The 19,256-nt window shown below is 52.0% G+C and overlaps 9 protein-coding genes across 9 annotated transcripts; 4 read left to right on the top strand and 5 right to left on the bottom strand.

The window, feature by feature from the left end:
- Positions 1-295: 295 nt before the first annotated feature.
- Positions 296-994, bottom strand: BGZ61DRAFT_481965 (uncharacterized protein; the record flags this gene model as incomplete). The annotated part of the gene is made up of 3 exons (XM_046249355.1): positions 296-572; positions 635-807; positions 872-994. 3 exons carry the CDS (start codon positions 992-994, stop codon positions 296-298), a joined length of 573 nt encoding a protein of 190 aa, XP_046099956.1.
- A 39-nt stretch (positions 995-1,033) lies between these two features.
- On the bottom strand, positions 1,034-1,354 carry BGZ61DRAFT_536295 (uncharacterized protein; the record flags this gene model as incomplete). The annotated part of the gene is made up of 2 exons (XM_046254380.1): positions 1,034-1,044; positions 1,099-1,354. 2 exons carry the CDS (start codon positions 1,352-1,354, stop codon positions 1,034-1,036), a joined length of 267 nt encoding a protein of 88 aa, XP_046099955.1.
- Positions 1,355-2,625: 1,271 nt separating this feature from the next.
- On the top strand, positions 2,626-4,446 carry BGZ61DRAFT_536294 (alkaline-phosphatase-like protein; the record flags this gene model as incomplete). The annotated part of the gene is made up of 1 exon (XM_046254379.1): positions 2,626-4,446. One exon carries the CDS (start codon positions 2,626-2,628, stop codon positions 4,444-4,446), a length of 1,821 nt encoding a protein of 606 aa, XP_046099954.1.
- Positions 4,447-5,196: 750 nt separating this feature from the next.
- BGZ61DRAFT_481963 (uncharacterized protein) lies at positions 5,197-6,723 on the top strand (the record flags this gene model as incomplete). Its single annotated transcript, XM_046249354.1, has 1 exon — positions 5,197-6,723. The coding sequence occupies one exon, from the start codon at positions 5,197-5,199 to the stop codon at positions 6,721-6,723; it is 1,527 nt and encodes a 508-aa protein (XP_046099953.1).
- A 665-nt stretch (positions 6,724-7,388) lies between these two features.
- On the top strand, positions 7,389-8,944 carry BGZ61DRAFT_458127 (uncharacterized protein). The gene is made up of 3 exons (XM_046246717.1): positions 7,389-7,814; positions 7,879-8,251; positions 8,306-8,944. The coding sequence occupies exons 1-3, from the start codon at positions 7,519-7,521 to the stop codon at positions 8,525-8,527; spliced, it is 891 nt and encodes a 296-aa protein (XP_046099952.1). The 5' UTR covers positions 7,389-7,518; the 3' UTR covers positions 8,528-8,944.
- Positions 8,945-9,025: 81 nt separating this feature from the next.
- BGZ61DRAFT_481961 (uncharacterized protein) lies at positions 9,026-11,200 on the bottom strand (the record flags this gene model as incomplete). Its single annotated transcript, XM_046249353.1, has 8 exons — positions 9,026-9,331; positions 9,392-9,536; positions 9,592-9,710; positions 9,778-9,881; positions 10,092-10,251; positions 10,308-10,352; positions 10,485-11,049; positions 11,139-11,200. The coding sequence occupies 8 exons, from the start codon at positions 11,198-11,200 to the stop codon at positions 9,026-9,028; spliced, it is 1,506 nt and encodes a 501-aa protein (XP_046099951.1).
- Positions 11,201-12,404: 1,204 nt separating this feature from the next.
- Positions 12,405-14,629, bottom strand: BGZ61DRAFT_520857 (uncharacterized protein; the record flags this gene model as incomplete). Its single annotated transcript, XM_046252468.1, has 8 exons — positions 12,405-12,787; positions 12,847-12,994; positions 13,047-13,165; positions 13,229-13,328; positions 13,381-13,712; positions 13,772-13,816; positions 13,922-14,486; positions 14,568-14,629. 8 exons carry the CDS (start codon positions 14,627-14,629, stop codon positions 12,494-12,496), a joined length of 1,665 nt encoding a protein of 554 aa, XP_046099950.1. The 3' UTR covers positions 12,405-12,493.
- Positions 14,630-16,522: 1,893 nt separating this feature from the next.
- BGZ61DRAFT_536289 (uncharacterized protein) lies at positions 16,523-17,986 on the top strand (the record flags this gene model as incomplete). Its single annotated transcript, XM_046254378.1, has 3 exons — positions 16,523-16,756; positions 16,814-17,261; positions 17,310-17,986. 3 exons carry the CDS (start codon positions 16,523-16,525, stop codon positions 17,984-17,986), a joined length of 1,359 nt encoding a protein of 452 aa, XP_046099949.1.
- A 690-nt stretch (positions 17,987-18,676) lies between these two features.
- On the bottom strand, positions 18,677-19,165 carry BGZ61DRAFT_536288 (uncharacterized protein; the record flags this gene model as incomplete). The annotated part of the gene is made up of 1 exon (XM_046254377.1): positions 18,677-19,165. The coding sequence occupies one exon, from the start codon at positions 19,163-19,165 to the stop codon at positions 18,677-18,679; it is 489 nt and encodes a 162-aa protein (XP_046099948.1).
- Between the last annotated feature and the right edge of the window lie 91 nt (positions 19,166-19,256).

Below are 19,256 nucleotides of genomic sequence, written 5' to 3'. Positions count from 1 at the left end.
TAACCTAACACACGAGACGCTCCTTCAACAGCGCGGGTTTAGCTCAGTTGGGGTAAGTTGCAAAACTTCTAAAACTCCAGCACATCAAGTCTAACAATCTCATAGAGAGCGTCAGACTGAAGATCTGAAGGTCATGTGTTCGATCCACATAAACCGCACACCATTCTTTTTTGCCGTTAGTGTTTGAAGTGGCACACTGAAGCATCCCGCACAGCATCTCGTGTGTGCCTTTTTGTGGGATGAGATGGCACCTGCTCGCGTCGTCTATTTTTACTCATATTTCTGACAATTCTAATCAATCCATTCGATTGCTCATGTCCTTTCTAGTATTCTCACACCCTCTTATGAAACCGCTGGCTGGCAATGGCCTCAAGCGAGAGATCCTGGCCTCGTTGAGGAGCAAAAACGCAAGCGCACAAATGGCGACATCAAACACCCCCCACACCAGAAATGTGCCCCATCCCAACCTCTCCATCATATACAGCGTCGTGAGCGACAACAGTAGATTGAAAAGCCACTGCGAGGCTGCTCCAATTACTATACTAGGTTCTCGAACTCTGGCGGAGAAGATCCTGATGGCTCGTTGTTCGCGAGGCCTCTTGGTACACTCAGAAATGACAACCCTGTGACTTACTCCGACATGTACGGCCACGGCATCGGACCCCAGCTGATGTTGTAGATGACGACGAAAATGTAGATGAGGGCTACCGTCACGATCCCAAAGGACGTCACCGCACCGTCATCAGGCGCCGGCCTTGCCCTGACAACAACCGCCGTCGCAATCTGACACACTGCCATGGCCACCGACTAAGACCTGTCGACGCGAGAATCTGTTTGCGAGAAACAGCACAAATGCACCGCACGCTGCTACCTTGACCGCTCCAAAGACGGCCGTCAGCAGCAGAGCTCTTCGGCCGGCGCCGATGAGCAGCGTGAAGTACTGCGAGCCAGAGTACGAAAACGTCGTGGCACCCGTGGCCTGCTGGGCGGCCATGATGCAGAATGCTGCAAATACCCGTCTGAAGTAGTCACCTCAGAGGAGCTCTGCAAGTTGGTTAGCCCTCGTATTGTATGTAGGGATAGTTTGCTCCTGTCCACCTTTGAACTCGAAGCCTTTTGTCTCTTCAGCCTCGGCCTCTCCCACCAACCTGATCTCATTCATTTCGTCAATCGTTGACTGCGATGCATCTCCGCGGATCCATGACAGACTCTCAAAGGCCTCCTGATGCTGTCCTTTCCTGGTAAGCCATTGAGCACTCTCCTTGAGAGTGAGCACGCTGCACCCGAGCAACACCGCCGGAACGAGTTGAAGACCGATGGGGATCTGCCACTGGCTGGTAGGCTCATCTTTCATGAATGAGGCCCCGTAGTCAATCCAATAGGAGGTGAAAATCCCCTGCAAGTGTCAGCTCATCGCCTCCGATACAGAATATGACTGAGAACAGCACCAAAGGCTTCTTGCGACCCTACTGTTCAGCAATGGGCCAAGCCAGAAAGCACCCAAAAAAGCTCCAAGCTGCTGCAACCCGACCGAGAGAGCGTTTGTCCGTGTCTGGTCTTGCTTTCCGTAACCAAAGTCTCACTGGAAGGATGCCAGAGTTAGTACTCCCCCGACACTGCAGTCGTGTGAGAAGGACTCCGTGTCGCTTTGCTTGGCTGACTTACATGCCGCTGTCATATCCGAACAAGAACGCCCCCATACATACGACAGACCCGAGACAATAGACGCGTATTCGCCCTCGAGACGTGCTATTATCCAGCGCCCGATCGAACGAATAGAGTCTCTCTGGAGCATGTTGGGTTGGAGCCCCGAGAGGGGCATGGTGCTGTTGGTCATGGCTCGTGCGACAGGATACCCATCAATATCTCGAGCCACGATTCTCACCATCAAAGATGGACCCGTGTGAGGAGGGAACAAATGTCCAATCTTGGTAGCCAACCATCTGGACCTCTTCGATTTATCGTCACTGGACCAGCGCTAGTGGTCAGCATGTGGGCGCTGGGAAACGATCGGCAGGTCATGCTATTCTTGTAAGACCGACAAGCGAGATTGTCATGGAGTCCTCTGGGGTAAACTGGAGACCCTGTAGGACATGTGTCCATGAGATTGGTATAAGGCTTGCGTGCTTACTGACGGCTTTGGCGATTTTCTCGACAGGATCAAAGACAGGGACCCCGACGAGCCGATGCGAGGCGTCTGTCTAACACCAGAAGCAGCAAGTATCGAATAATACGACTCCTTCAACATGAGCTGTGGATGACGTCCAAACTACCGACATAACCTCAACCCCCGCCCTGTCAAAGCCGCGCCAATGCGATGCCCTCTGCGATCGGACCTGAAGCTCTCAAATACCCGATGGATCCGTGTGGCGTGAGGAATGATTACGCCTGCAGAAGACTTCTCGAGATGATAGGCCCGTCGTCTTGAGGCGATCGTCCGCGGGATCAAAAGTCGGTTGTCGGTCTGGACAGCAAACCCGAGGCCTTGATGCGAGGGCCCCCCACCTTGCGATTGAGGCCCTCCATCGGTGCTCACGTATAACAAGAGCGTGTCCAGACGAATCGATGGGCATGGAAAATCTTGCTTGCCACTAAATGACTTGGGATTCTTCTAGTCTTGGCAAAATGGCAGCTTCAAAGCGACCCAACTTCCTTGTCATTGTGGCTGATGATCTTGGCTTCTCTGACATCGCCTCCTTTGGCAGCGAGATCAACACGCCCAACCTCGACAAACTAGCCAAAAATGGCCTCCGGTTCACCGACTTCCACGCGGCGGCGGCTTGTTCGCCATCTAGAGCCATGATCATGACGGGGACGGATCATCACATCGCCGGCCTGGGAAACCTCATCGAATGGACCAACGTCGCGGGCCAGAACGACCCGACGGGCAAGATGTCGACCAATGTCCAGCGAGGCATGCCTGGGTACGAGGGCTACCTCAACGAGCGCGTCGTGGCACTCCCCGAGATCCTCCGCGACGCCGGATACCAGACCCTCATGTCGGGCAAGTGGCATCTCGGGCTGACGCCAGAGCGAAGCCCCAAGGCGCGAGGCTTCCAACGCAGCTTCGCCCACCTCCCGGCGTGCAGTAACCACTACGCCTACGAGCCGCAGCTGGAGACGGGAGAGAAGTCACCGGAGTTCCTGACCATGAGCGTCATTGCGCTGCACAGCGAGGACGGCGAGTACGTCAAGAAGCTGCCGGACGGGTGGTACTCGTCGGACGGCTATGGAGATAAGATGCTGCAGTACCTCAAGGATTGGAAGGAGGATGGCGATGAGAGGCCGTTCTTCGCATACCTCCCCTTCACAGCGCCTCACTGGCCGCTCCAGGCGCCTCAGGAATACATCAAGAAGTACAAGGGCGTTTACGATGACGGCCCTGATACTCTCCGATTGAAGCGTCTCCAGCGCCTGAAAGACCTGGGCCTCATCTCCAAGGACGTCGAGCCCCACCCCGTCGTGGCGGACGAAGTCAAGGAATGGAACGACATGAGCCAAGAGGAGCGGGCGAACTCGTGCCGTGCGATGGAGGTCTTCGCCGCCATGGTCGAGTGCATCGACACAAATGTAGGCAAAGTGGTCGACTACCTAGAGAAGCAGGGCGAGCTGGATAACACCTTCGTGTGCTTCCTCTCCGACAACGGCGCCGAGGGAGCTGCCTACGAAGCCTACCCCATCGTCCAGGGCTCCATGATGCAGCATCTCAGGAAGTACTACAACAACAGCCTCGACAACCTTGGAAACGGGGACTCTTTCATCTGGTACGGCCCGCGGTGGGCGCAGGCCGCGACGGCGCCGAGCAGACTGTACAAGGCGTACACGACGGAAGGCGGCGTTCGGGTTCCCTTTTTGATGAAGCCGCCATCTTCATTTGACCAGACCATCGACCGCAACGGCATCACGCACCAATTCTCTACGGTTATGGACCTGACCCCTACCATCCTGGACATGGCCGGAGTCAAACACCCAGCCCCGACCTACCAAGGCCGTGAAGTCGTCGAGATGCGTGGCAAGTCCATGGTGCCGTACCTCCAAGGCGCGCAGCCGCGGATCCACGCGGAGGACTTCGTCAACGGCTGGGAGACATGCGGGCGCGCGGCCTGCCGCAAGGGCGACTGGAAGATTGTCTTCATCCCCAAGCCCAAGGGCCCCGAGCGCTGGCAGCTGTACAACCTGGCCAAGGACCCCGGCGAGGTCCACGACCTCGCCGAGCAGGAGCCCGCGCGGCTGAGGGAGCTCGTCAGGCTGTGGGACCAGTACGTGCTGGAGACGGGCGTCGTGGCGCTGAGCCCCGAGCTGGGGCTTTGGATGGCCGCCATGGAGGAGCAGATGCCCGAGAATGCGTGGATTGAGTACGAGTACTGGGAAGACGGCGCGAGGGAGGACCCGGCCAAGTTCACCAGGACAGTTCCGCGATTCCAGAGGCGGGTGACGACCATGTAGACCAGGCAGCGGTTTGATGAACATGTTTGTTTGATATGAGAGACGCTTTCTAGAAGGACCTTAAGTCAATCGAGATGCTTGGAAACGTTGCTTCCGTCGGCGGATACCGTGATACTGCCTTTGATGCTCCCCTGTTGCCTTCATCACGACAGCCATAACCCGCCAACCCACATCCCATCAAACTGCATTATAGATACACAGAGTACTCTTTAATACAAATGGTTCAAGACTGGTGAAAACAGCCAGTCCATGCAGGCTTCCACCTCCAACCAATTCATGAGGGGAATGATCCAGCAAACACGCACATATATCGTCGCTGCTGTGACATGTTTGGCAGCAGCAGCCCGCTCGCGATGGCCTTTGCACTGCATGGCTTCTAGAAGACCGTGAGTTCTTTCATCTCTTCTAGAAGGGTGTGTTTTGAATCCGATGTTGTGCAATCCCCCTCAGCTCGCGTCGGTGTGAGCCGAGGGGAGCGGACTGCAGTGTTAGCCGACGGGACCTTTTCAACAAGGCTGACACGTCCTGGCTGTTTGGCAACGCTGATTGACCATTGTTCACGCCGTGTCGCCACCAGGCAGAGAGCTCTATAAATACTGTCCCCTCTTTCGCAACTCAGTCCTGTTCATCTCTTCCTCCCACAGCAACTCCCCTTCAACACAACTCTTTCTCAACCACTCTTCAACCAACCCAGAGCCTACTTGACACACCATTCACTCTGATCTGTTGGCACGGCCACAAGTTGGCAACATGGCTCAGCAAGTTACCCCAGAGAGCCAGCGGCTCTCCGCTTACGCCTCTGCTACTCTTCCTCCTTACCCTGGTCCCGCTGTAAACCAGGCTATCGGTAACGGCACTGGAGCAGCTACGGAGCAAGCCTTTCGCCAAGTTCCAGTCCCATTTCGTTCTGGAGGAGTCTTTGGAAGCGACTTTCCTTCCTGGCTCACTAACCCACTCCGGGTTGGCCAAGCTCATACTCCGCTCACACCAGAGCCGGCGGCCTTTCATCACCAGGGCGACACCCAGTACTCGCCTATGTGGCCTCATGAGATCATACGTCCAGCGAATCCCCAGCCGACCATCTACGATGCTTCGAATGGTATGCCTGGCCATGTTGCTTCTTCCTTCACTGGGGCTTTTCAGCCAGATGTCTCGACTCGGGGTGCAAATGGTCCCGATTTCGACATTCTCAGAAACGCGTGGGACAATGCTCGAGCTTCCGCTACCTTGTATCCATCCCCCGTTGCTTCTGGCAGACTGCCCATTACCTATTCGACGGATCGCCTCTCATCGGTTGGAGTTTCGACTCCTCCGCCGCAGGGATCGGACTCTCAGTCTTCGCTCATCCGGTATCCTTCTCAGGCAGCACACAGCCCGGAGATATATACCCCGGTGGAAGCCCCCATGTGGAACGCATTCCAAGATCCAAGCAAAATGCCCCAGTGGATTGGGAAGACACCAGACAACCCCGCAGCCCTGACTCTGGCCCCCGCCACCAAGCGGCCTTCTCAGGCTGCATCTCCAGTTTCGCGAAGCGGATTCCGACCCATGGCTGCTGTGTCTTGCAACAAACGAGCTACTCGAAATGGCACTAGCCAAGCTGTTGCCATTGCTGACCACGCTGCCTTCTCCAGCAACTATCGTGGCGAACACAGCGCTCGGAATGCAAGCGTCCGGAATCTCAAGCCCGGGGAAAATTGCGCTCTTTGGCTGACGAACCTCCCGCCGGATTGCACCTACCATGAACTTCTCGGCACGATTCGAAACTGCGGTCGAATTTGGTGCGCCGTCATCAACAAGCCCGACTATGTGAGACACGTCACCGCTGCAGCCAAGATCGTTTTCTTCAACCCCCGCCCGGCCCAGACGTTCCTGGGCACTTCGTTGTTCCGCGGAGTGACCATTCGTAACCACAGAATCAAGGTTACTGAGAACCGTGTCAAGTACAAGGAAGAGCCCATGACAGGCAGCGAGTCTCGGGTTCTCATCATCACTGGAAGCTCAAAGTTCGTCAATGAGAAGGCCCTGACCGAGTTCTTTCGACAGCGGTTTGTTTTCGAGGTTGACGAAGTCCTCACCCTCATCCATGCTGAGCAGCGCACGGTTCTTGAGTACAAGTTTGGCAGTTTCCGATGCCAGGCGCATATGGGCAAGATGGCTCTGGAGAAGGACAGGCCCGAGGGTCTGGAGAAGGTGGAGTATGGAGAGGACCCTTGCGAGGTTGGTGAGACCATGTCTTCGTATGGAGTGGCGGGTTACAGAATTCAGGGCCGCTGAAGCGGGCGGGGAGAATGAGAGCGAAACAGCGGAATGTACGAGACGTGTAACACTATTCAGAAGTTTGTGAGTTGGACATGTTTTCGTAGGCATTGCTGCCAACATGGTAGAGAATGTGAGGGAATGTGGATTGCGCGAAAGATGGCTCGCTCTTAGAACTAGAGAGCATTTAGGATCCACGAATGGGGCTTCTTTTTCATAGAAGTCGAGACTGGAAGAAACTCTACTCCAAAGCTGATATTCCCAATGTGGATTGAGTGGATGTGATGACAGAGACTGAGGCTCCGAGATGCAACTCAAGGGACGGAAAGTATCCGAAACGCCACGTCACTGGTAGCCTGAGTCAAACAAATATTCAGCAAATCGTTTGTATCATCAAGAAATGAACCTGTTGAAAGGAGGTTTCCCAGGACATGCTCGGCGTATATCTCAACTGGTGGTCGATAAACTTACTTCCTCTCAATGAGACCATGGCCGAAAAATGTCTGGAGAGTCCTACGAGACTCCCGAGTTTATTTTTCCAGCTTCAATGCAAATGAAAAATGTCCTGGCCTATTTATTTATGCATGGCGTGAACATTCTCGTCACTCATGTGGGTTGCATGGGTGGGGTCATGTGGCGCCGTGACCCCAGCCCATTCAGCTCCAAGTCTCAACTTGGACACTCAGGAAAGGACTCATTTCGTTAACCACGTCTCCTTTTGACAACTCAACTCAACCCGCGAGACACCGTGCTACCAGTGGTTGAAGCCTGACAGCTTCCTTTTGCCCGTTCCAGCACCCGCGGCACCTCGGCATGCCCATCTCCATAGACGAACTCATTCGCCGGCACCCCCGGGAGCGGCTTTTTGTGCAACCCCTGGAATGGACAGCGCGACATGTCGAGCTTCTGCAGTGTTCCTTTGAGCTGCAAGACGACGAGGTTCCGCGCGGGAAAACCGTCGATGAGGCGGTTCACGATGCCGATCTGATGGATCGCCGGCCGTTTAGCTACTGGACCCACGAAGCTGAGGTCTTGGCAAACTCGGACACCAAGAACGCCGTCATTCGACGCATTCTCACAGACCGAAACGGGCCCTTCAAATGCATTCGGTAAGGCTGACAGATGAGAACGACAAGTAGAGTCCGCTTACTTGCTGACGTTTTCCCATCACAGGCCGTTTGGCTTCTTTCATTATGGTGCCGACCACAAGTTTCGCCTCCACGGTCTAGTCTTTGCTCCCTGCAGTCAACGTCAGGGTCCTGGTCAAGACCAAACGCCTCCAGTCTTCGCATTCATGCAACGCAGTATGGTTAAAATACAAAGAGAGGCCGCATTCCCGATGCCTCGTCCTCGGCGCCGCCAACAACTGCCGAATGTACCTGTCGCAGCTGCCCGCCAGCTTCAGTTGAAGCATCTAGAGCCTGCAGATCCATGCCGTGACCCGTACATTCTTGTTGTGCTTCTTGGTCTTGCACAGGCTCAAGCTGAGACGGTGGCGGTCAGCAGCAGCAGCTCCAAAACTGACCGGACAAGGCATGAATACAGAGTCAGTTTTTTGTTTCCGAAGAAACTGTTCGATGCGAACCCTAATTGTCCATAGGTCTGTGCCATATTTATTGATGAAACGAATACCGAACACATGAATTTCTATTCAGCCAACATCAGCGCGACTTTTCTCGGGAAATTCGGTTACCCCGAGCATTTGCAAGTGCCTCAGTCGCCACCCCTCTCGTCTTCTTTAACCATCAAGCACAGCAAATTCCCTTACAAGCCTTACACATCATTGCGTCAGCGTCTGATTGATGCGATTAAATCTCAATAACGGTTCATCAAAATACGCTTTGATAGGATGGAATAGGAAAAGTCTGGACTCATAGGTGCTGAAAGGGAATAATCACCCAAATTGAGTTGTTGATACGGCATTAGTCGCTCATGCACTCTTGTGCAGACTACGCTAGGTGACTGGCGAGGGCATCGTCAGATGTAACGCCGAGAAAAAAAGACAAGGTCAGATTGGGTCAAAGGGAGGAATGATAAATCTGGCACCTGGGAGAACCGAATCTTGCGCTTTTAGGTGTATTCAGCAAGGAAGAAGGAGACCAGAAAAACAGTTGCTGCCATGGATGGCTTAGGTTAGGGAATAGGGCAAAACAAAAGATACTTGAAGCGTCTCATATATGTAGGATTCACAATCTGATTTCCAGCTTCGAATAAAAGTCCAAATTACACAAAAAAGAAATAAGCAAAAGATCACCGTGCACATAAAAACAGACTAGGCCGCACTCCCAACCATACCTACTTAAATAAAGTCAAGTTTGGCCTAATACGTGTACTTAAACGTAACCTGATCAGGGCCTTGGAGTTTGCCCTTATAGTAGAGGGTGAATGATAGAATAATTCCATCGTAAACCACCCCCAAGTCGAAGGAATCGTCGGACGGGCGGTCCAGCTCTTGTAGCCATAACCATGTGACCTTGCAAACCTGGCTGCTGTAACCGGAACCAATTTCACCTTGATATGAGTACAAATCGAGCGTCAGGTATTTATCAGAATTGCGCGACACTGTCTCAAAGTTTTCGAGGCGGATTCTGAACATGTTCGGTCGCCTGGTTGAAAGATTCGCGCCCTGACAAACAAATATATGTCAGCTTAGAGCAAGAATTCTGGGGCTTAGTTTATTCCTTACCTTTTCCAAAAACCATTTTACGTCCTGATTAGGCGGTTGAAAGCCATATTTGTTTGGCGAAAGACGGCAGGCGACTATCGTCTGCCCGTCTCTTCGCTCTGTGTTGATGGCGTGATACAGAGCGCCATGTGCCTCCGATTTCCATCTGATAGATATAAGATATAGTTTTATATGGATTGAAAAGGAAGGATTATACTTACCCAGTATTGTCATGATACATGATGACTCCGACAGAACTACCGAAATCACCCTCGATCATTTTGTTGACCTCATTCTGCAGAAATAGGTTTTTGCCGAAACCTCCGGCAATAATAAGAGCCTGTGAGTTTCAGCCACGTTAGCTTGAGAGAATAAACAAGCTATCACATATACTAGAATATAATTACCTTTGGGAGTTGGCCTGTCTTTGCTTTGACTGCTATAATCTGCGATTTGACGAGCTGGATGATTCGATCCACGGGTTGGAAGATTTCCTCCAAATCCTCCCTTTCTAGGCATTAGAGTAGTAAAGAACAATAGATTAGAGTAAAATACCTTGTGAATGTCAAGATTTGCTCCAGCGATCCGGTTTGAACTTGTCTTGCCTGAAATCTAATAATGTCCGGGGGTATTACGATTTGGCGATTTGTATCGCTTCCATCGCAACATTCAATGATCCGTTTCCAGTTGAGTGAGATAATTTCCTCCATGGCCGACGCACTGAGCTGGGCACCTTGGGGGGAACATGCGCGAACCCTGGCAATTAATTTCTCTCTGAAGAGGTCGTTCAGTATCACAGCGCCGGACAAAGTGTACTCGCTGGGAATGCATTCTGCAAGGGAAAGAGGTGATAATCCAGAAACCTGGAAACTGACACAATGCTTTGAGATATAAATTAGCGAGCCATATGAGAAACTAGAGGGCTTTCAAAACTTACGGCGGTGCCTCCGCCACAATCGCAGACAACGATAGTATCGTTTTCCTGTTATATGTTAGGTAAGGTGCTTAGAAGATTGCAGAACGCTTGTTGTTCAAGCAAAGGAAGTTAGGAAGGAAAGAGAATGGACTTGAAAGATGTGGCAATTGAAAGCAGAATTTGACGATCGTGCCGCACCTTGGGATTGATCCTTTGCAGCTCGTAGGTGAGGAGGAAGACCGCTGCGGCTTCTGGCTCACAGATGAGGCTGGTAGAACTTCGTAACGGGTTGCCAAATTCCGTACTATCGATAGCTTTACGCATACGCTGTATTGCGTCGTGGGGCCAGTTGGCCGGGGCCGTGAACGTAACGTGTACCTTGCACTGTTCAACGGAAAAGGGAAGATCCCTTACAAAAGACTCCCAGAGCTTTTGCAAGTAAATCGTGGTGGTTTTCGCCACGTTTTGGCGAGCTTGATATGATTTTTTTTGAGCCTCCCAAAACGTGGTTGATTCTCCAAGATGGCCTCGATCATCGTCGTGTAGAAGCATCGGCTTGAACCATTGAAGAACAGAATGCTCAGCAGAAAGCCCAGAAGAACTCGATGAAGCTAAACTGCCATCCCCACAGATTCGCACCTGAGTGGGGATTTTCTCCGGACAAACGCTGAAACTCGATGCAGTGCTTGATGCGTCAAGTGCGTATTTGACGTCTGGTCCCAGTTGACCTGAAACTTCGACCTGATATGCGAGACAGGAATACCTGGTAGCCCAGTGGTTAATTCATAACCCAGTGTCAACCACCAAATTGAACGCAAAGGGGGAAGGCAAGGGGGAGGGGAGGAGACCTACGTGGTTCCAAAATCTACCCCAACATAAACCACGGCCTGGGGGTCAGGCTTGGCTAAAGCCATGATGACAACGTTTGAAGAAGGGGTGCTTGGACGAAAGAGAAAGATTGAAGGTATGGAAGGAGGGAGGGTACCTGGAGGAAAGATAAAGTTGACGAGAAGAAAATATTTATGGGCGCGAGGGCTATTGATATAGCCCTCAACTCGGCCAGATCAACTGCCCAACATCTCTAGTGTGAAACTAAGCTAATATAGGCGATAGGTTAAGAAGCTCAGACTTTGAACGGTGTGATTAGTAGGGCCACCTCCCTCGGACAATGCCCCTCTATTCCCTTGGGTGGTCAGGAGCATGCAAGGAGTGCCTCAATCGTGAGGTTTAAAGACGGTAGTTTGCAGCTGACCCAATTCAAGCTGAGGACCTTATTGGAGGATTCGTTTTAGCTTAGTTGTGGCTTGGAACTATTTGTGCAAGGGGGAGTTTCTTTGTCCTTGTGTTTATGAGTTGGCAGCATCGGGGCGTCAAGCGCGACACGTAGCCATGCCCGTCGTCTCGCAACCGGTTCATATACCAAAGGCGGCTCCAGCTGTGGTACTGATGGTGGCGCGTATTGATACTATTGTACGTGAGGCATGTGATGGCACTTTCGTGTTTATTTATGTCACGGAGCCTCTGATGGATGATGAACCCGCTTGTCTTGACTGGATCCTCCCACCCACTTCTTTTTTCTGCGAAGTCTTTGTGTGACATAATATGCCCACCCTCCGGAGCCTGTAGGAGAGAAACAGGAAAAGTCTCGGCTCATGGGTGCTGAAAAGTAAGAATCACCCATATTAAATTGTTGATTCTGTATTGGTCGGTCATGCACTCTTGTGCAGACTACACTAGGTGACAAACGAGGGCATCGCCATATGTAACTGTGACGCCAAGAAAAAAAGACGAGGTCAGATTGGGTCAGAAGGAGGAATGACAGATTTAACGTTTGCGAGTACTGAATCCACCGCTTTCCGATGGATTTACGGAGCAGAAAGGAGAGCGGAGAGAAGAGCTGCTGGCACAGACTGGGCTAGAGAGATAAAGCAAGACAAAACCCTTTCCAAGGAAGATGCGGGGGAAAAGGGACAAAAGGGACCCCCTCTAAGACTCCAGCAAAGCAAGGATCCAGTTTCTTGACTAAAGCTACTCCCTGATGCCTGCACTATCGCAATGCGTGTGGGACTGACAATTTAATTGACAGCTTGAGACCAAAGTCCAACCTGTATCTGGGAAGAAACAAGCAAAAGAGAACACCATATCCAAACACCAGCCAAAGCCGTACTCCCCCAACCTATCGCCCACTCGATGTCGTTGAGTGTGGCCTAGTAGCCGTACTCAAAGTTCACCTGCTCAGGGCCTTGAAGAATTCCGTCCACGTACAGGGTGAAGGTCACACTCATACCGTCGTGGACTAGGCCCAGGTGGAAAGAGTCGTGAGAACGGGGCTCCTGCTCTTGCAACCACTTGACCACACAAGTGCGCTGAATGAGGGAATTTTTACCCGACTGGGTGTAGACTTCCAGGGTCAGGTACTTACGGCCCTTGGACAGCAAGACTTGAAAGTCCTTCGACTGGATCTGGAAAGTATTTGGTTCGTCGGTAGAAATACTCGCCCCCTGGAAAATAACATTCGTGAGCTTATGGCAAACGGTTTGGTGCTCGCTTCATTCTTTACCTTTTCCAGAAACCATTTAAGGCCCTGGTCGGCCTGACGAAAGCCATATCGATGTCGCGATATACGGCTGGCGACCATCGCTGGTGCTCGGATCTTCCGCCCCGCTTCGATGGCGTGGGCCAAGGCACCATGTGCCACGGAGAGCCACCTGATAGATTGTGAGTTATGATTGTCATAGGGGGAAAGAGGGGTGTACTCACCCGATGTTGTCATGGTATTGGATGACGTTGACAGAACCATCAAAGTTATCCTTGACCATTTGATTGATCGCAGTCTGGACGAAGGTGTTTTTGCCGAGACCTCCAGCGATAATCACAGCCTGCGGGTTTCGTTTGCGTTAGCGCATGAAAACAAAACCCTCGAAGCATAGATTGGAGCATACCTTGGGAAACTGCCCGATTTTTGTTTTGGCTGCCTCAATCTGCGACCTGACGAGTTCTGTGATGCGTTCCATGGGCTTGAAGATCTCGTCCATGTCTTCCCTTTCTAACAGTCAGCACAAGCAACAAACGTTGAAACATGTTGTTCAAATACTTCGTAAATGCCATGACTTGCTGGCTCGATCCGGCTCGAGACCGTCTTGCTTGAGAACCAATGATCCATGCGGGTAGCGAAATTTCACGCTTTTCATCTTTTCCATTATAGCCTTCGATGATCGGCTTTAAGTTGTTTGCGATGAGGCGCTCGATCTCATCCATTACCGACTCATTGATCTGTGCCCCAGGGCAAGACGTACGGAACTTGGCAATGAAACGTTCTCTGAACGCATTGACGAAGATGGCTGCGCCGGCCAAAATGGACTCACCGGGAGTGCATTCACGAACTTCTAGAGGCGATATTCTAGAAATCTGGAGACCGATACAATCCTTTTGAGGCACGAGTCAGCGCGCAAGATAAGAAAGTCGAGGGAGGTTGGGAAGCTTACAACCGTGCCTCCGCCACAATCGCAGATAATGAGGGCGTCATTTTTCTATCCTAAGTCAGCCAAGGTACTCAACAGTTTATGGAAAGCTGAGAAAGGTTGGAGAAGAAAGCGAACAGTGTTGGCAGATGGGAGGACAAGGCCATGTCGCACCTTAGGATTGATTCTGTGGAGCTCTCGAGGCAGGAGAGCGATGCCCACAGCCTCCGGTTCAGAAATGAAGTTGACAGGGGTTTCGGTTGAGTTGCGGATGCCAGCAGCGTCAATAGCTGTCATCATACGAGTTCTTGCGTCATCCGGCCAGTCGGCCGGAACTGTGAAGGTGATATGCATCCTGCACTCTTCAGTGCAAAGGGAAGAAAGATCCTGGAGAAAAGAATTCCAGAGGTTTTGGAGATACATAGTCGTCACCTTGACAGCGTTTTGACGAAGACGACGCACGTTCGTCTTGGCTTCCACAAACCACGTTGAATCCATAAACTCTGCAGCATCGTCATCATGAAGTAGCATGAGCTTGGACAATTCGACAAGAGAATGCTCAGATGAGAGCTGATGGGAGCCCCATGAAGCAATACTCCCATCTTGGTGTAGCCGCAACTGACTGGGGATCTTTTCCGAACAAGCTATAATCCCCTGGGTGGAGTTCACATTTCGTGCGTACCGGGCGATGGTATTCGAGTGAGTTGGGGCGTCGACTGAATATGCGAGACAAGAATGACTGGTAACTCAGAGGTTAGTTCATATCTGCATTGAGCCCGAGATTCAGATCGCGGGGGAAGAGGGAAGAAGGGAGGCTTACGTCGTTCCAAAATCGATTCCAACGTACACGTCGGTCTGGGCATCAGGCTGGGCTGGAGCCATGATGTCGGTGACTGGGGTAAGAGTTAGAAGGAAGGAAAACGGTCGAAAAAATGGAAGTAGAGATGGGATCAAGAAGGAAAAGAAGATGATGAAAAAAGTTGGTGGGAAGAGACGATCTACCGAGGCCATGGGCTGTTTATATATCCCTAGGCTGGGCGACAACACCTGCCCAACCTCCCTGTAGTAACACTGAGAGCATCGGCAGTAGACAGGCACGCTTGAACCTTTAGGGATATGATTAGTCGGAGACATCTCTGTTAGGTCATACCTCTCAAGCAATCTCCCTCAAGCGGTCTGCACATGCAAGTGCAGCTCGCCTCCGAAAGCTACTCTCAACCAATGATCTATCACATGCTCAACGAAACTCTGTTTGGACGGAGTCGGTGAGGTGGAAGCCTTAAAACCTGATGGCTGATAGGGGCCACCTCTCTCTGGCTGTCAACATGATTCTGTTGCAGTATGCCCTGCTAGCTGCATGTAACAGGCAAGCTGAAGTCCCGGAGAGCCATGATTGGCTGCGGACATTTCGCTCAGGCTCTCTGCATGATGGCAGTGTACTTAGCTGCTGGGCAACACGTCTTCAATGGTGTGCCACATAATCAAAAGCCCTGAAGGCGCTGGGGGCTGGGTGGAGAATGTAGACTGACCCTTTGCTGGGGGCAGAGGCAATTACGAAGATGTTGGCGATGCTAATGTAGCACGCCACCGGAAGCTGCCCCCACCTCGTACATAATCAATGGCGGCGGGTTTCTATTTATGTTGATATAGCTGGTTCCCGGGCCAGTTGATTCCCGGGCCAGTTGTTCCCGTCCCGACCTAAGGGCAGGCCGCCGTCCCCTGGCCAGCTCAGGGGCTGCTCACAATTGAGTAATATCAAATGAAACTGTGTGACATTGATAGCAGGAAACTTTTGCCAAGAATCTCGTATCCGGTCAATGATCTGTCTGCAGTTTGATCAGCTTCGTTTGGCGGTCAACGGAAGCCGGCTGAAAACAGTTTCATTTTCCCGACGGCGTTGCTGCCACCACCCGCAGGAGGGTGCGTAAGCGTGCAGGTTGAAGACGGTAGTCTAAGTCTGGCCCAAGTGGGAGCTGAAGAGCTGAATGCGAGGCTACTTTGGGTTGGTTGTGGCTTGGAACTATTGGTGCAATGGGGGGTTTCTGTGTTCTTGTGTACAGCATCCTGCCATTCTTGAAATGACTGAGCGGGGTTTGCTCACACGTCTTCTGTGGGATTCAAAACTTGCGGAAGAGGGCCGTCTGCTGAATCCACATTCAAAGTAGGCAGGGTGCATTGGGCTACTCATTTGGCTGTGATAGTGCGTCCAACGTGACACGTAGCCATGCCTGTTGTCTCACAACCGGGTCCTATACCAGAAGCGGAGTGCGCGCCCCAGCCTGTGTTACCGATGGTGGCGGCTATTGAAGCTATTGTCCTTGGAGGATGCCGTGGTGCTTTCGTGTTTATCCATGCCACGGAGCTTCTGATGGATGGTGCACCCGCTTGGATCCTTCCGGCTACTTCCTTTTGCAGTGAAGTCTTTGTGTGACATAATACGTCTACTCTCCGGAGTCTCTGATGGATGGTGCACCCGCTTGGATCCTTCCAGCCACTTCCTTTTGCAGCGAAGTCTTTGTGCGACATAACACGTCTACCCTCCGGAGCCTGGCCAACCCCCAGGAAGTTGAAAGTTGACAACGATCTCCGCCATGTTGAAGCAATCCTTGGCTTCCGACTCGTCATAGCTCTTAGGCTTGAGAAAGTTGCCATCTTTGGCCTGCAGTTGCTCTCAAGCACACCCCAGCAAGTCGGGATAGTATCCCACCAGACCCTTTGGAAGTTATCTTGATCTGCGCTCCACTTCCTTACTCGCACGTCTCGACCTCCGCCACCATGCCTCGGACACGCCAATGGACCCGCGACCATCCCCAGCCCGCTGAATCCCACGACGACAAGAAAGGAGTGGAATGTCGTACCTCGAAGCGTCTGCGGGAATCTTCACCTTCGCAGGACAACTCCAACGCCAGTCCTCCTACCGCTTCAACGATGGAGTCAAGCTCGAAGATTCCGGAGCCGCATTCAGATGAAACCCTCCCCCAACACTCCAAGAAGAAGAAGTCTGGATCCGTAAGTCATCTTGGCACAGTGATGGAAGGGATACAGAACTGACAAATATACCTCTAGACCGAACAACTGTTGCCGACCGTCGAACCCTTCGTTGATTCACCGCAGTTGAATCTAGACATGCCCTCAGTCGACCCAGAAGAGAAACCAACAGTCGACCAAATCTCCGAACAGGTTAGAGTCGAAATGTTAGATAACCTACGGATCCATGATAGGGTCTACACCGGTCACTACTGGCCTGAAATAAACGCTGGGATCCGGGCTTTTGCGCACAGTCACTTCGAGGACCTTCGGTGGGACCAACTGGATGAATGCACCAAAGAGAAATTCACCACATGGACTCCAAATGCTCGTAAGGTCTTCGAAATGACGGGAGGCTCGACTCGTTTCTTTACCTCCTGGATTTGGCGCATCTTAGCCAATTCGATATTCAATCAGAAGTCTGATAAGATCAAATGGGTATCACCTTACTTCAAGGCTCAAAATGATATGCTGAACCACCTGCAAGGTATGACTCCATTCTTCTTATATTATGCATAACTAACTTTAAAGATAGAGCTGACGCCAAACGTGGCATCGACCCTCTCATTTCAATGGAACCGTTGGAGAATGGAAACGGTGCATTTGTTCGAGTCCGCAAGCACACCATTACCTTTCAAGGAATGTATCTTGTACCGCATCGACCAGAGTTGTATTCGTACAATTATCGCTGATGGACTTGGTTCATACTTCCCTCGCGAGTTGGAAGAGTCCCATTTAATGAATTTAGGGTACGCAGTTGTTCAGATGGAGATAATCTTCGCTAGAAGTCTGGTTGATCTGCAACTTATTTTTCATCACCCCACCTTGGGTGAGGTCTCTGGGTTCGATTTCCAACCAGAAATCGACGGCTTTGATGGCCATGCTATGTCCAATGTGGATTATTTTTCCACGCGTGGGCAAAGTCCTAAGGGGAGAGCCCGGGAGCTTGCTGTGCAGTATGAAAAGGGTCAACCTGGTCGCCCTGTCGACTTTGTCGTGGCCCCCATGCTGTTGGGCCGCCATTTGAGGGCATTGTATCAGGACCAGATCATCTACGAACCGATGGCAGTCTGCGTGGGTTGGGTGGCCGACTTTGATGCGGAGGAGAAGGAGAAGGACGATGGGAAGAAGAAAGAGGAAGAGAAGAGTGAGGAGGGAGAGGGGGAGGAGGAGGAGGAGGAGGAGGAGGAGGAGGAGGAGGAGAAGGCATAGCAGATCATGGTTCTTGGTGCATGGCCATTGCCTCCGAGATTGCATCGACTGTTTTGTCTTGGGATTTGGTAGTCATGTCTTGTATTTCACCGACAATTTGAACACGATCTAGTTTTTCCTTGAAATAATCTCTCTCTCCTCACGCTGAACCATGAAACTGCTTTCCAAGCACTCGTCCATCGCAGTCATGGCTGCGACGGCGCCCTTGTGTACGGACATCCCGCGTGAATCGCCACGGGAACGCTTTGGCTTGGCATGGAAATTTCGAGTCGGACGAGCTGGACCCACTGAGCATCGAGTGGTCGGAACTGCAAGGCGCGTCCCACGGGGAGTGAAATTGCGCCGGCGACTGAAACGAGACGCGGCAATGTAATGGCGGCTCGGGGCCGGGTACGGTACGAACAGATCCGCGACAGTCACGGATCACTACTAATTTTACCGTCCACAATTTCATACGGGGGGAGCTGTGTGTAACGGGATCATTTCTTTACTGTAGAAGCTCACTATTTAGCAGGTCAGCTATGTCTCGGGCAATCACGGCGAACCGCGTGTGGTGTTGCGCCATGAATCTCGGAGCAGGGTGGCCACACTCTCGGAAAATACCAAGTCCCCCCAGCTTCAAGCTACCTTACACTGCAGCGCCGTCTGTGTACCCGTCCAGACCGGGCATCTGTTGTGAAACCCAGCGCGCTACCAAGCCCACGGGTGCGGGTTGGCCGCAATCTGCTCTCTCTTGGCTGCCAGCACAGTATGTTTCGTTTTGAAGGGCAGGCGAAAAGTACGTTCGAAGAAGCTAAGAAAACCGTACCGGTCCTCGCGGTGACAGCGCTTGAAATCTGGGTACAGCTTCTCCAGGAAGCTCGTGCAGCCGAATTCCACCTCGACAAGCTTCTTCGTGTCTGCATAGCCGGGCATAATACTCAGGACGCGTTGTCTGCGTTGAAGCCGTTTGGCGTCGGCGGCTAAGCCTTTCTGGATCCAATCGTCATATTCTTTAAGTTCCAGATCCAAAGTGACAGTGGCGATGACCAGGATGTCGAATATGGCGTTAATCTGTTCTGGTGTGCAGCGGAGGGACTCCAGGCGCCGAACCTCGCGCACGACATCCCTATGCCAGCTGGTGATTGGATCCGTCCAAAGATCTAATTCACGTGCTGAATCAGAGTCCGAGTCTGACATTTTGAATGGTGATCGGAAAAGTTGTGAGGTATAGTGAGGGATCGTGGAAGTTGGTGTTGTGGCAGCTGGGTGGTCGGGTGGCTAACGCCTA

This window comes from Ilyonectria robusta, assembly GCF_021365365.1.
Source record: "Ilyonectria robusta strain PMI_751 chromosome Unknown BGZ61scaffold_20, whole genome shotgun sequence".
Lineage (NCBI taxonomy): Eukaryota > Fungi > Ascomycota > Sordariomycetes > Hypocreales > Nectriaceae > Ilyonectria > Ilyonectria robusta.
The sequence above is the reverse complement of the archived record's forward strand: the minus strand, read 5'-3'. Positions and strand labels throughout refer to the sequence as shown.

Bases quoted from the DNA above. Each gene is read 5' to 3' on its own strand.
- BGZ61DRAFT_458127 (XM_046246717.1), top strand. From the start codon at position 7,519: ATGCCCATCTCCATAGACGAACTCATTCGCCGGCACCCCCGGGAGCGG. The intron at 7,815-7,878 runs GTAAGGCTGACA...TTCCCATCACAG, and splicing joins GGGCCCTTCAAATGCATTCG to GCCGTTTGGCTTCTTTCATT. The intron at 8,252-8,305 runs GTCAGTTTTTTG...AATTGTCCATAG, and splicing joins GGACAAGGCATGAATACAGA to GTCTGTGCCATATTTATTGA.